Source organism: Pezoporus wallicus, unplaced genomic scaffold (assembly GCF_028554395.1).
Source record: "Pezoporus wallicus isolate ANWC-B61680 ecotype Strahan unplaced genomic scaffold, APGP_CSIRO_Pwel_v1 contig_608, whole genome shotgun sequence".
NCBI lineage: Eukaryota > Metazoa > Chordata > Aves > Psittaciformes > Psittacidae > Pezoporus > Pezoporus wallicus.
Genome location: NW_026639059.1, coordinates 1,018,011 through 1,033,935, shown reverse-complemented (window position 1 = coordinate 1,033,935; position 15,925 = coordinate 1,018,011). Strand labels below are relative to the sequence as shown.

The 15,925-nt window shown below is 42.4% G+C and overlaps 1 protein-coding gene across 3 annotated transcripts in view; it reads left to right on the top strand.

Moving 5' to 3' along the window:
- Positions 1-708: 708 nt before the first annotated feature.
- Positions 709-15,925, top strand: part of ADAMTS6 (ADAM metallopeptidase with thrombospondin type 1 motif 6) — a 150,561-nt gene continuing 135,344 nt past the window's right edge. For 2 of the 3 annotated variants that reach the window (XM_057413573.1, XM_057413571.1), the window contains exons 1-4: positions 1,809-2,005; positions 5,448-5,853; positions 6,527-6,891; positions 14,170-14,338. In XM_057413573.1, the coding sequence (XP_057269556.1) occupies positions 5,757-5,853; positions 6,527-6,891; positions 14,170-14,338 (631 nt within the window). In that variant the 5' untranslated portion in view covers positions 1,809-2,005; positions 5,448-5,756. Of the gene's footprint in view, positions 1,329-1,808; positions 2,006-5,447; positions 5,854-6,526; positions 6,892-14,169; positions 14,339-15,925 lie in introns of those variants that run through there. The other variant, XM_057413572.1, reaches the window with a different exon arrangement.

Genomic DNA, 15,925 nt, shown 5'->3' with positions numbered 1-15,925 from the left:
CGGCTCGGGATGGGGGCGCGCACCAGCACCATTCGGGAAATAATGTTAGCAGAAGCTTGAAACCTTAGAACCTGGATTTATGAAGGATTTTTTTTTATTTTTTCCTCCTTTTTTTCCTGGCTATAGGAATTAACTTGGCGGGCAGGAGGGCAGGTCTCGGGTTACCATCCTCCGCCACCGCTGGCTCCGCGGAGCAGATGCGGTCCCTCGGCCATGCCCCGCGCCCGCCGTCCTCCTGCTGCCCAGCGGGGCCCTGCTGCTCCGACCCCCGCCCCGCCCCAAAGCAAAGCGAAAGCGCCTTGCGCGGGCACAGTCCGACCCCGTCAGGGCTCTGATGACGGGCCGCAACCCCCACCTCCCCTCAGCTGAAGCGGCATTACTTCTTTAATCAAGGCCCTTTCCGGGGAGCGAGAAGGGACCTGCCGGCGGGGAGGGAAGGGGCACCGGTATTGGAGGGGAGAGACCGCCCGGGCCCGCCGGCCGCTGCCTGCACACTTGAGGTGAGGCCGCTGCTGCGGCGGCAAGGCCGCCCCGTCAGCTCTCCACGGCCAGGCTGGACTCCCCTCCAGCATGCACCGGGCAAAGCGGCTGCACCAAGGCCGTAACCCCACTCCCCACCTCCCACCCCCGGCCGGTTCTCGTTACCCCGGCTGTACCCCTGTCCCCCACCCTCGCCGCCACGTGACATGGCGCGCATGCGCAGCGGCTGTGCCGCCGTCCCGGGGCACATCTGCGGCTGACGTCAGCGTTCTCCGCGCCGTCCCCCGGGCGAGGCTGCCAAGCTCCCTGCTGCTGCCGCGCTTAGCTTGGCCGGCGGCCTCAGCTGGAGGAGGTCTGAGGCTACTTCAACCAAACCTTCCTGAGCCCTCCCTGCTCTGTCTGCCTCCTCTCTCCTCCTCTACCCACCCTACTCTCCCCCCCCCCCCCCGCTCTGTCTCTCGCTCCCCCCTCTCCCCCCGTAACTCAGATGATATTCACATGGTATTTTGCACAGAGGAGGCTGCTGAAGAGGAGGGCACCCACCCCCACCCCAATATAAGCCTGTTTTTCCTTCCTTTCTTCCCCCCCCCCCCCTTTTTTTTTGTTGGAAAGACAAAATATGCAGGGTGATAGGTTGGGTGAATTGATGGCATCCTTCCTCTTGCCAAGCCAGCCCGTTTTCTAAAACCCTTTTAGGAAGGAAGGCTAGCGAATCTTACTCAGTTGGAGAATAAAGCCCTGATGGTTGCTTGCACAGAGGGGGAAAAGCAGAGAGGAATACGGGAACCGTCCTGTGCAATCCCCATTGTTTGAAACTTACTTTTTATCTGAAATTGAAGATGAAAACGGTAAGGAAGATTTCACGATATTCAATGAAACTTTTTGCTTTTCTTGTGTCCTGAGCGATGGTGCGTGCAGGGCTTTAGGGAGCGGGGGGAGATTTATATAGTATTAGGTGAGGTGCATTTGGAGTAATTTCAGAGAGAAGTCTCTGATGGGGGAAGCGGGTGCAAGGATTTTCACCCGTAACGAGCAGTGATTTATGAGAACGGTCTCAGTGCAACTTTTTTACATATTTTTTTTTTTTTTCACACTTTTGATACTGAGCTGTTGGTAGAGGGGGCGGACGGGGGGATCCCAACCGAGAACCAAGCAACAGATGAACCCCAGAGGAGCCCCCAAGCCCCGAGGACGACTCGCCGCCGCTGCTTGGGGTGTCTCCGCGCTCGGTCCCGCCGTCCTCTGCAGTGGTCAGACAAGTGCACGTTCCGTGCCGGGGCGGGGGGGGGGGGGGTGGTGGTGGTGGTGGTGGGGGCGGCGCCGCCGCTGCCGTCCCGCAGCCCGGTGCCGGCGGGGATGCCGGGCTCTCGCCGGGCTCGTCAGGAAGATGGAAGCGTGTGGTTTTGATTTACTTCGAGCCGCTTAGGATTTGCCAGACTTCCAATCCCGCGGAGGCGCGTTTGTCCGTGTGTGCCTGTCTGCGCCGCGGCCCGGGGCTCATAGGGACTTTGTCTGGTGGTAGGAGGTAAGTGGGCTTTCGCTCCCTGGCAATGCGTGTGCGGGTTTTGTCTTCGGGATTTTCTTTCATTGTTGTACAAGAGAGAAGAGAGAGGAGGGAGGGAGGGAGAGTCAGACTCTTGTTTTTATTTGGGCTGCCGGTGCAACGCGTTTGGGCCAAACGCCAAGTGTCTGGGTCACACGCGTTTTATCCAAATAGATTCAGCGCTGCTGTCTGGAAATGGGCTGCTGAAAGTTAACTAGGATCAACTCCACCGCAGCAACCAGACTCTTCCCTTCAGCCTCCCTAGGGAGGAGGGCTTTTTCTTTTTTTTTCCTTCTGGATTTTCTTTGAGGAATAATGTGTCTGGGGACCTCCAACTTGATTTAATACTAGTTTGTTAGTTTGTTTTACTTCATGTGCGTGCAGACGCGTGTAGTACGCGTCTGTATACGTGTTGGGCTGTGTGTGTAGCCGTGTATATTTTCCAGTCTGTCGACTTTTTTTGGGGGGGGTGTGTGTGTGTGTGTGTGTGTGTGCTTTCTTTGCATACTCTCCTCACTCCTCGACAGCAGGAGTCAGTGGGGCGGGGTGTGCCGTTCGCGACCCCATTGCCCCAGGGGCCAGCCGGCCGGCCCCGCTGCACATCAGGGCTTGCACAGCGGCAGTTCTGCTCCTCACGCCTGGGCTTCTGGCTCATTCCCGGGGAGGAAGGATGTGTCCGTCCCCTTTGTACGTGTCCCGCTCCGCGCCGGCCCCCGGCCCCCGTCTCTTCTCACCAAGCTGTTCACGGTGCGGGCCGCTGTTTTCGCCTAGGGAGCTCCCGGGGGCACGGCTAATCCCCGGCTTTTGAAGCCCTGCGACGCTTTTCAGGGCCAGTCCCGATACCTGTAATTGAATTTGTGTGATTGATGCCGCCCGCCCCCCGCCCCGTCCCCTCCCGCCCTCCCTCATCATTTCCGTAGCAACCACTCGTACTGCCGGCGCGGCGGGACGGCCGGCCCTGGCCGCGCCTCCCCTCACCGCGGCGGTCCCCGCCGCCCGCCGGGGCTGGAGAGGGCGGGAGGGCGGCGGGCACCTCAGGGCGACGGCGGGGAAAACAGCCGGTGGAGGCGTGGTGACCTCGCCGCCCTTCGCCCGCCGGGAGCGGGGCTGTTTCCCCCTCGCCGCCTAGTTCGACCCTTCCATTCCGCCGCGAAGCGTCACCCCCGGTTGGTCTCTGCCATCCGGCGCGGTGGTGTCGCGTTATTTCGGCAGTTCGCCTGCGACCGGGAGACCTCCCTGCTGCTGCCGCCTCGAAGCGCGCTGGAGCCTGACGGTTCTGTGGTGAGCGACCCGGATGTGTAGACCTCGGAGCCATGGCAGTCCCCATGGGTGTGTGGCACTGTAGGCACGTGTGGGGATGCTCTTGGATTAATGGTCTCCTGATAGCTTGCCTGTCCTACAACTTGAGCTATTTCAGTTTAAGAGGTGCTTTAGCTGCCCAAAGGTGCCTTTGGGTGGATGGAGGCTCCCCATGCAACCCAGAGGTGACTTGGTCTGAGCAGTTTGGGAAGTCACCTCCTCATAGCCCGGTCTCTGCCCCAAAGTCTCCTGGTATGTGTTTATGCCCTTTTTCTACTCGCTGAGTTTCAGTGGGTGGGAAGCTCCTGGTACTGGTGACAGGACTGCCAATCTTGTCAGTGCCTCCACAGAAATGGCAGTACCACACGGCTTTGTCATCGGCACCCTAGATTCCAAAAAGCATCTTATGCTTCTTCTTTGCTGCTTGTGATTTATAGTTAGGCAGCATTTGTGGTTTTAGATGATGGTTCAGGACATGGAGCCACACCTGCCCTGACAGGTTGGTGAATGTGTAGTTCAGCCATGAGATGGAGGAAAGGTTTTTTACTGTAACCTTGATGATGACCGAATGTGCCATTTTTTCAACAATTAAAAGTGGAATACTGAATATGTGCTTACCTCAAACTTCACACTAGAAGTACTGTTTCTGGAGTTGCCTGAGTGTTTCATTCTTCATGTCTCTGACTGCTCCTTAATTCAGAGCATTAGTGTAGCTATGTGTAGTCTGCCTGTATCACTGCTCAAGTTGGCTATAATACTTTTGGAAAGGAGGTTAAAACCTTTGCTAAAGTTTCCAGAAAGCCTAAGATTAAAAGAGTTTTTTCTTGTGAGAAGCTTGGAATGTGGGACACCATTTCAGACAGACATCTGCAACAACAGTAGACAGAGGGTGACTGTTGGACACTGTTGACCAACACCCACCATGTGGGCATTGGGTGTCGGAATAATGGACACTAATTCACATCTGGTATTCTGAGCTACCTGGCTCTTTAGGTACTACAGTTTTGGGAGATCTTAATGTTAGAATAACTTATTATCAGCCTGTTAGGCTGAACGCGAGCTCCATGTTATGATTTTTTTCGGTGAAGTAAAAGCTATGGGACAATGTTACCTCTATATCTGGCAGTAACCAGTCATTACTGGTCTGCAGTGTCCAGTTCTGGTGTCTGTGCATGGAAAGGGATGCTGATTAATTGGAAAGGATTCAGAAAATAACTGCAGAAGTATTTAGACATCTGGAAACTGGATTGAACAGAGTGAGGTAAACCCAATACTTTGAGCTGCGTATCAAGAAGTGTACAGAGGTGCTTATATCAGATTATCACTACCCATGCAAGGAGAAGAAAGCAGCTCGTTAGCAGCTGGGGTAAAGCAAGATTCAGTGACGGGAATTTGAAACTGGACATTTGCAAATTAGGAGTAAGGCATGTTATGTAGTGTACTACTGTAGCCGAAGAGTATAGGGTTGATTATGTCTCTTCAAAATTTGTAAGATATTCACAAAACTTTTTTGACAACAAATACGTGAAAAATTAGAATGTGTGTGATGGATAGCTTCAGATACTGAAATGTGATCTTTGGTATTAGAATGTGCAGCATTTCCATTTAAGAGAATGAGAATTTTGCCTGCATAAGCAGAACCCAGGCCCAAGTAATAACAAAATACATGCTGCAGAAAGATCAGATAACTGTACTCTGGATTCTTTCCCAGGTTCTTACTTTGTCAACCAGTGTATATGGTATAGTTATTCACCGCTGAAATCAATGAGTGCACAGCATTGATTATACCTGGAACAAGTCTGAACACAGCATTTCAGCAGCAAGAAACCTTAATTTTATGACTCCTTATGCCTATTTAATACAAAGTCAATGTGTACACCTTAAGCGGAATAGCTCTGCTGCTCAAGGTTAATAGTAATTCATAGTTTTTGTAAGATTGTGACCTTGGACCATGAGTAATAATGATTGACTGTTGTTTCAAAATAGTGCCTTGCCTGTTCACTGTAATGGCTTTGTGTTTTGTAATATAGATCTGTTTTAGTAAAAAGAATTTGCCTTGACTTATTTGAGTAATTTTCTTTCTTTCTTCCTTTCCTTTTTTTTTTCTTTTTTTTTTTTTTTTCAGGAAAAGAAATGGAACAAGTTCATTAACTGTCCAGTTTGATATCTTAAGGAATCTTACAAATACTTATTCTGAATTGAGAAAATGACTGCAGATATAGAAGAAAGTACAGGTTGTTGGAAAAGGATACCTGTCAAAAGGTGGAATATCCAATAATTAATTTGAAGTAATATAAGATAAATGTACCTGACCTGTTATGGTGTGATTCTGGAGTGGAGTTAACTCTGTAGCACGTGGGTAGCTCCCTGAAGAGAAAAAAAAAAAAAATAAAAAAAGGTGCTTTCTGTTTTTGTTTTTTTTTTTTCCTAAATTATGGAAATCTTTTGGAAGATGTGGACATGGATTTTGAGCCTAGTCATGGTTTCATCGGAATTTCACAGTGACAACAAGCTTTCATATAGTTCTCAAGGTAGGGTTCAACCTCTAGTTCATAAGAAGCATCTGTTCTTGCATTGCATGTGGGTAGTATTTTCTAAACCATGTTTATATCATTCATGAGATCATATGGGCTCTGCTCTTAGGTTTATCATGGAATTTTATATGCAGCAAATCTGATTAAATTTTTAATTTTAATTTCTTTCTGGTTTTAACTGTAGGAAAGCCTTGCAAATTAAATCCAGTAAAATGTTGTACTTGATAGTAGTTTAGAGACTTGCCATAATACTAACATATTTTTAAACTATTAAGTGAGGATCTAGTATTATGTTGATCCATTAGCATGTGTAGTTTTTTAATAAAATGAAGAGCTGTTTACATGTTTTTACATGTTTTTAGGTTAGAATTTAGGCCCAAATATTTATGTATTTTGGGTAAATAGGAAAAGATATTTAGTTAAGAACTCATGTTATTTCCAGTGATATCAAATAAATAGGAAACTGAACACATTTTCTTGACTTAAAAAGAAAAAAAAATATTTATTTAGTAAAATGCTGCATCTTGCATTTAAAAGAATGACAAAAATTACTTTTACTCGTGAGGATGATAAGATATAACCAAGTATGGCTTATGCTTATGATACCACTGTTATATTTTCTTCTCTTCTATGCCCACTCCTTGGACTGTCTTACCTTGTGATTACAAAGAGGAATTCCTGTCTTACCTTGAACATTACCAACTAACAGTCCCAATAAGGGTTGATCAGGATGGAGCCTTCCTCAGCTTTACTGTGAAAAATGATAAACCCTCAAGAAGGAGGAGGAGTACAGACCCTTATGACCAAGAACTGGCAGCATCTAAATTATTTTTTAAACTTTCTGCCTATGGGAAGCACTTTCATTTAAACCTGACTCTCAACACAGATTTGGTGTCCAGACATTTTACAGTAGAATACTGGGGGAAAGATGGACCGCAATGGAAGCACGATTTTTTAGACCACTGTTACTACACAGGATATTTGCAAGACCAACACAGTACAACTAAAGTGGCCTTAAGCAACTGCAATGGTCTGGTAAGTGCACATTACATGTTCTATATAATAGTGTGTTTGTCCCTTTCAAGTTACAGAATAACAACTTACTTGGCATATTTTTCAGTTTTCCGAGTCCCTGCAAGAAGCAGACAGAAGGATGCAGAAATCCTCTAAAACCTTATCTGGGTCCTGGGGAAAAGTAGCCATCAGTTTTTCAAGCTTAATTTTAGGTACTAAGACCCAATTCTGTAGTCCTTTAACAGTCAAAGTTTTCAGTGTTACAGTGTCTGCACTAGGGCTGTGACATAAGGTCTGTGCTGGGATCCTTACAGGTTATAAAAGTGTTGCAAGATCAAAGGGTGGGAAGGAGGAAATAGTGTATCCTTTAGGATGCCAAATCTCTCTGCAAAGACATTGATTGAACTAAACACCTGCTTGTTGTCTTTGAGAGACCTAGAGTAAATAACAGAGAAGAGAAATTGCTTGCGGTGGAAGTTGTCATTGCTATAAATTCAAGGAGTGAAGAAGAGAGTAGGTACTTTGCAAGTACTAGCATCGGAAAGTAATTATTTACCTTCTTTAGAAATACTTTGTTTACAAATTGTAAGCAGTTGTATTTAAAACTGGGACTAGAAATTCTCATCTCTTTCATTCTTGTTTCACTGTTCATCTCTGGATCATGGGGTCTTGCAGGGAGTAAAACTCTGTTTATTCCCAACAGAAATTAGAAATCAAATGCAAAAAACTTTAAAATATTGGGTAACAAAGTATTGAAATAGAAGAGCATGACTAGGAAATACTAAATCAAGAGCCAGTAATTTCTCTAGTAAAAAATGTATGTATAACAGTTATTCATTCTGTTTTAATTATAGTAGAGCACTGGTCAATCCTTTCATTAGGAATAGTCAGATCTAACTAATTGCTAAGGAAAAAAATAAAGATTTCGTAGACTTGCTATACTAATTCCTGTTTATCCTTGGAAATGCTATTGGGTAGTGTATCTTGGTATGTTATTTACACATAAAAGCCAGCTGCTTCAAACCTAGATAGGTTGCGTTACATCCAGCTACTTGTGGTATCCCTGATTCAGTCCAGTTAACATTTGGAGTACTCTCGAGGAAAAAGGATTTAATGGGGATTTCCAGGGTTGAGTGAACACTTTCTGAGAAATGTAGTTAAAATGATGTTCCACTGAGTGCGGTATGAGAGTTTCGTTAATGCAGATATGCAAGTCTAAATTTAGTGCAATTTCACTTTGGTTTTGCAGTTCACATATAACAACTCTTTGTCACAGTTATTTAAGCTCTTAAAGTAATAGATTCAGTCATTTTGCTTTTGGGCTTATTGCAGCTAAATGTGCTATGGAGACCAAATCCCTGCTTTCAGGACTAGCTTCTTACACAGATGCATGCAGCATCTTTTAATCTCCAGAGTTTCTGCCTGCTGAGGCACAGAGTGGTTGACTCCCTTGTAGCCTACAGTCATGCACCTGCCATGGTGCTCCCCTTTCAGTTCCCCTCTGACGCTGGCTGGGGAGTGAGCCAAGAACGCCTGCAAAGGGGTGCAATGGTAGGCTCGACTTAGTGTCATCCCCTACCGTATAGAAACACCTCTGTCACCCAGTGTTGGCAGGGCCTTCTTGGTAACTGAGTGTGGGAGTTACCACTCCATTCAGATAAATCCATTACAGTTATTTTTAAATGATGATTCCCACTGAGAAATATTTTGTTATAGAGCTGCGGGTTAGAACATATTTAATAAAACAATTAGCAGTAAATATCGGAGACAATATTATTTGTTTTAGAATTGGTGATAGTTCAGAAGATGTCATGCTTAAGGCATTTGTTGTATTTTCCAGACTGAGTATTGGTCTGTAAGAAACTGCCAGTCGCATTCTGTATAGTCCTTGATTGACATCTGTCTCAAAGCAAGTGATTTTAAGTTTAAACCATGGAGTAATGTTTAACAGTGAGTGTTGCTCACAAGCCCAATTTAAGCATTCCATTTGTTCCTGTTGTCTTGTTAGACTTCAGGATTACCAAATGAGTCAGATTTCTTCCCCACAGTCAATGTTTTGTGTTAACTCTATTTAGTTATTCAGGGTGGTCAGGTGAGACCATGTTCTAATTAATGTAAATAGTATGACTTTGAAGAATACTTGTATCTGAGGTGAGTTCCAGTGCAAGGAGGGCTTTCTGTCAGTGGAGTTATAATTAAAGTGATAAGCAGTCATTTCACTTCACTGTTTTCTGCTTCAGCCTCTCCCTCTATGTTTCTCATTACCAAGTGCCCCAGAATTACAGGCTGCTGCTTACTGAAGTTTCATTCCAGCAATTTCCATCTGCGGGGCCCTGATTATGCTATAAATTGTCTGAAGTTCTGAGGAAAGCTCTGTAATCCAGTGAGCAGTCATGTGAGGAAATTGAAGGTCTTGTCCGGCAGGCTTGCTGGCTTCTAAACTCGTATTTAGTGTATGTTACGTTTGTGGATGGATTGCAGGTTTGGCCTTCTCATGAAAGAGCCTGCAATGAGCAGCATTTAGGGCCTTTGGATGTTGGGTGCAAAGCAGCAAGCCTGAGGCATTGCTGAAGCTGATTATGTCATCCTGAAGGAAAGGACAGAAGAAATGGTATTAGACTAGCTGAAGAGAGAGCTTCACCTCAAGGGAGAGAAGACTGTCTAATTCTGAGGATACCAAGTCTTGAAGAAGAAAAGCTTTGGAGCTCATAGTAGTGGAATTGACCAGAAATCAAACTTTTTTGCATTCTGACCCACCTCTGTCCTTTGCCTAGTGTCAAAGCTCTTAAGTGAGTGCTTAAACAAGTTTTCTGCGGTAGTGGCTGTTCTCATTTTGAGCTGAAAAGCCCAGCAGTGAGAAATAGTTTAAAATGTGCAGAAAGCGATGATTACTAGGAAGGTGTGTGAGAATTTAAATCACATTTTGAGGTTACTATGATTCCAAGGATAATGGAAAAACCTAGGTATTTCCATGGCATGTGAAATTCCATACACTAAATAACATTCATGGTGGGTAGCACAGATGTCTATCCAAACAGAAACGATAAAGCACAAGAAGTAGGATATGGCAAAAAGCATGACTGTACTTGGTTAAGGGAGGAATTACTTTACTGGAAGATTTACATTTGTTTCACGTTTTCTTAAATTTATTTATGTATAAATTACTCATATTCTTCTTAAATTAGCATACTTGAGAGCTCATTCTACCATGAAGAAGTAATAGATTCATTGAGCATGAGGGTGGAGGGGACCTCAGGGATCATCTGAACAGGAATTAGAATCGTAGAATAGTTAGGGTTGGAAAGGACCTTAAGATCATCCAGTTCCAACCCCCCTGCCATGGGCAGAGACACCTTGCACTAAACCATGTCACCCAAGGTGCTGCCCAGCCTGGCCAGGGATGGAGTATTCACAGCTTCCTTGGGCAACCCATTCCAGTGCCTCACCAGCCTTACAGTAAAGAACTTCTTCCTTATATCCAATCTAAACTTCCCGTTTAAGTTTTAACCCATTATTCCTTGTATAACTACAGTCCCTATGACGAGTCCCTCCCCAGCATCTGGTCCAACTTCATCTCCTTTCATAGATTATAAATTGAATATAATATGGCATTTTTGAGTCATATGTACAGTAATTTATAAAAATTAGAAATTATGTTGAAATTTCTAGTCTTTGTAAAGATTTGGTGTTCTCGATCAGGGTATTTGGAGCTCTCTGGTACTAGGATGTATTTGCAGTGTAGACATAGTATTCAGAAAATTATATATAAACTGTCACTGTTCTAGTTTAAGGTGTCTCATTAGATTCCATGATACACTGTCTCAGGCCAGATTATTGATTATTGATTATTTTTTTTTTTTTTTTTTTTGTCTTCAAGAGCGCAGTAACCTAATGCAGTCTTTTTCCTCAGCTGGCAGTGTATAGCCAGCTGTAGACATGCTGAACAACATAGACATGTTTTCAGATGTTTCCATTACTACTCCTTTATATTAACAATGGGTAAAGCATAAAGTCTAGAAATGTTTAAGGCATGGAGAAATTGTGAAACAGTAGTGCTGTCTGGAAAAGACACACATTTACTTGTCCTTCATAATGCACTTTGCTTCTGCAACTGATGGACATTCCCCATCTGAAGAAGGTTAAGGCCCCATCTGGACAGCCTAACAGAAAAAGATTCCTTTTCACAAATTCAGGGGAACTCCGTGTGGATTCACAGATTTGCCTAAGCATGTCAAACTGCTGGAACCAGACCTTATATATGTTAGCAGGAGTTGGCAGACTATAGTGGGATTGGATAACACAGGACCTCAAACAATCTGTTTTAGATAATAATCTTGGGAATGTTACTTGTAGCAACTTGGGGCATTCAGTTTGTTTCTTAAATTCATGGCATTTTGTAAAAACCTTTTGCTGGTCATTCTTCTGTTTTAATGGTATTTCTTATGTTTTGGAGCAGAAGTTTAATTTACAAACTGTCCAAAACTAGTAACAAAAGTAAAAAAGAAAAAATCCTTTTAATGCTCTAAAAGGGCATTATTTCAGTCATCTGTTTCAACTGAAATTCTATACTGCTCTGGTAGATTATAAGCTAAAAATGGTGTTTATAATGTTGTTTTGGATATAATAGCATAATTCCCACTATTGATTAGGCATTGCTGAATGCATATACAATTGAAGTATCTCTAGCCAAATGAATTTTCTAAATTTGTAGTTAGAATAAGTGCTGGTTGTCACTGACATAGATACTTTTTATGTACAGGATTAGGAGTGCTTCTTAAAAATTAGTTGCTGCAATCCAACAAGACCACTTGCATCAGGTTAATGCAGGAAGAATGTTTTTGTTTGCAAGCAAAATTAGTATGTTTGGTACATGTATACCATTTTAAACCTGGTTTATATGAAGGGCATATGCAGAGCAAGTTCATTTCCAACATTTATCAAACCATTTGGCTAGCTGCAGCAACTGTCTTCATACATGTTCTGAATACCTGGTGGTAGGTGTAAAGGAAAATTTATTTGCTGTTCTTAGCTAAACGTTATTAAAATCACAAACCACCATAGCGCTTGGGCAGATGAGATCAGATGTCAACTAGGCATAGGGAAAATTAGTGATACTCTTCTAACCTTTTTCACTGCCAGTACCTGAATGAAGGATCATAGTTTGCAGACATTAATAATAGTTTTTTGTGTATTTGCTCTTGCAAATGCACGATTTGCATAGAGGATTAATGCTGCAATTAAGTGTCATTTATGGCATCTGAACTGACTCCCACTGAGGTCATCTCGCTGCATAAAGCTATCAGTTTCTGATATAAATCTCATTCATGCTTAGACTTGTTAACCTTGCTGGACTTGAATACAGACATGAAGAATGTATGCTTCAGAGTAGTCAGCTTTAGTTTCAGACCTACCCTGTTGCAGAGACAGAGCCACAGGTTGGATGGTACCTCTGGCCTCTCAGGCTTGGCATAAAGCAGACAGCCTGATGGTGTTGGCCAGAACCACTCTGCGGGACTCTTTTCCTATGGGAACATAACAGAGCTTATAATGGCTCAGGATTCGCTTGAACCCAGATGTCTGACATCCAGACTGGATGCAGTCCAGACTGTCAAGGTTCTTTCTGCACATCTGGCAAACCAAGCTACAATTTGGTTTATATTTTCAATATTATTTAAGCAGCAGTGTGCTAGTAAATGATTTATTTTCTAGTAAAATCTAAGACTTTAAGTAACAAAAAGACATTGTGAGAGGAATTTGATACCAGCATCTTCCAGATTAATATAGGTGCTGATGTTACCTGCTTGAGAAAATAATTGAGTTCATAATGAAAAATGCCACTGAAGAGGAACAATTACTGTTATAGTCACTATACATAGTCTATGCAAGGAATGCGTAATTGAAAGCTGCAGGGTGTTCATACACATATTTTTGAAACTGGTAATAGGGTTATATTTGGAAAACACTGTTCTTTCTGATGTGTTATACAGTATTCTTTGTGTTAAGTTAGATGTTGTTACTGAAACCCGGTTATTCCTGGAGTGAAGAACAGGAGGCATTTGATGTACAAAACAGCAGCAGGAACAAGAGCTTTGACTACAAGTACGCTGGCAAGCCCTCATCTTGGAAGCAGCTTTAGGATTTTGAGGGCAGATAATGTAGCAAGTGGCCTTATGGCTGATCATAGGAGTCTCATTGGAGGAAAAAAGCCCTTTAAAAAAGGTTCATGCATAGTACTTTATAGATCAAAGGTGTGGTAGAAATATGTGATTCATCAAACCAGGGTGTGAATGCAGAAGTTCCCGCTTCCACTCTCCTACCTGATGAGTAGCTCTTGCATTGTAGAAAGTTCATACATTCAGAATTTTCTAGGTATAGGTACCAGAACTTTTTATTCAACAAATATGGGTGTAGAAGTCTGTCAGTGCTTATTCCACAGTCTTTCTATATCCACAAGCATCTCCAAACTGGATTTTCTGCTGAAGTTCTGTTTTAATTGCTGAAGTTTCAGGAAATTGCATAGTTGGCCTGAAATCTCCTCTTTCTTCCATAAACCACTTCCTGTTTGGAAGAAGCTGAGTTCACAAATGTGGAAGTTATGAGAATAGAGTATCTACTATTCTGAACTGCAATATGAGGAAAAAAATCTTCATTTGTTATGGAGAATGAGGTCTAGTGCACAGTCTGCAGCAACTTGGATTTGCCAGATTTGTGGCAAGACTTTTGAAGGAATAAGTGCTTCGTAGACAGCGTATCCTGGGTTAGTATTAATAAATTTGATTTTAATAACTAGCGCGTTTTGGGAATTAAACATTTGGATGTAAAATGCTGAATGGTTTCCTTGAGTATATGTTCTAAAATTAATCCTTTGTGCAGTTTTGCTTTGATGCAGTATGTGGCTTTAAGCATTGACCCGTGCGTCATAGAGGGAAATTGGTCTTGCCATTTGAGCAAGGCCATTTTGGCTTGGCATTTTAATGGATATGAATAGTAGTTTTGGAACATCTCTGAAGAAATTATTTGTCGTTTACCAAGAATATCCCTTGCTTTTTTACAGCATCCACCAAAAATGATGGGAAAGAACTGCAGAAATCAGGCAATGATATTTTTATTCTTTTCTGATCGTGTTGCTTATAGGTGCTTAATTGTGTTCCCACTAAAATCAGTGAGAATGCATTGATTTCTGTGTTGGCTTACAGTTCTGGATTTCTTCAGAGATAGATGATTGTCAAATGTTTTTTAAAGTTAAGCTTTCAGTAGGAGTTCTGTACTGTCTTTCAAGTGTTTATTTTCTTCTTTAAGCATGGAGTGATTGCTACAGAAGATGAAGAGTATTTTATTGAGCCTTTGAGGAATGTAACAGAAGATTCTAGTAACTTTAATTATGAGAATGGTCATCTTCATGTTATATACAAAAAATCTACCGTGCACCAGCAGCATCTCTATGATCACAGTCATTGTGGAGTCTCAGGTAAATGAATATTAGTGTCATTCATTTAAAAAATTATAACTTAAAATGTATTTTAAAATCTTGTTTGGTTTACATGTAAGACACAGTGGAGAATGTAGCAATGGGAATCCTCGTTTTGGGTGATGCAGTGTGCCCTGCTGAAACGTGAGTTTGCCCTTTTTTTTTTTTTTATTCAGATCTAGAGTAGAGTGGCTTTCGAAAACTGAGATAGCGGAAGAAGCCTTGTTTTACGCCTGTGTTGTGTACTATGGTAGTAATGAGCAGCGCACAGGCTTCCTCAAAATGTGCTATAAATACACCTTTTTGCACAACTAGAAAGTGTAATTGGTTGACTGTGTATTACAGCTGAATGCTTAGTAAGTGTTCTCTCTCATTTGAGAAAACTGGACATGCAGTAAATGTGTTAGTATTCTGATTAGTAATACATGGGAACTTTAGTTTTTATGGAGGCTTACAGTGTTTTGATAATGGCTTTTGGTTCAGTGGGTTAGCGTGATTCCATAATAGTCAGGTATCCCATTTACAGGTGCCTTATAGGGAGGATTGTAAAGTTTTGACTGAGAAGTATTTTCCTTGTGAAGCAGTTTTAACTTCAACAAATACACTTTTCATGTACTGTTTGACACAGTTTTCACTTGATTAAAGTGAAGCTGAATGCTAATTTCTTGAAGGCAGCATGGAGTAAATCTGACAAGTTATTTTAGAGCATTAAAATAATGCTTTTTTGAATAGTAGAAAAATGTTCTAACCTTCTAATTTATTTATATTTCAAAAATAGCTTGTTCTTAGAAGATCAGTCACGGACAGTTGTATTCCATGAGATTCAGTGCACAATGTAGGCTGACAAATACTAATTTTACAATAAAATAGTATCACTGTCCATTTATGTAACTTACTTCAGCTTCTTTTGGAGGTTGTAACTTTTAATAGCACCAGTTGACTAAATTTACAGTCTACAAAGGCCCATGCTTGGGAGACAGTTTTTTCCTGAGTGTTCCAGTTAATTGTGTTTAGGGAATGTCAGATTTTATGTATGTAACTTTTGTTTTAGTTTGGAAACATTATTCCATCTACTACTTCTGATATTGCAGAACTAGTCTAATTATTACTGTCTGCTAATCAGTTGTAAAGTGAGAGTACTAAAGTATGTTCATATTGTAGGGAAAGCTGTCACTTAAGACTCTTGAAATAAGTGGAGGGATTATGAAACATGGGATGATGTAATTTTTAGCATTATTATTTCTCCAGCAAAAAAAAGGCTGTTTGCATCTGTTAGATGTCATCTTCAAGATCAGTGTTTAGGAAGTCATCTTACCTCAAGTGATGATGAAGTGCTGTCAGCTGGTTTGGTCAGGTTGCATTCAGTCATTCTGGTGCTTGTTCCATCTGTTGTATGGATCATAGGTTGATTGGAGCTATGCATCTTGTGTGCATTTTTTGTGAAGTGTACAGAAATCTTTAGCATTTAGTTCTTTGACTATTTGATGCTGCCTTTGTTCTTGGAAGCTCCTGTGCATTTCCTGAGGTTTTTTATATGTCACATCCTGAATTACTTAATTATTCAAATACTAAAGCACTACTTTTTAC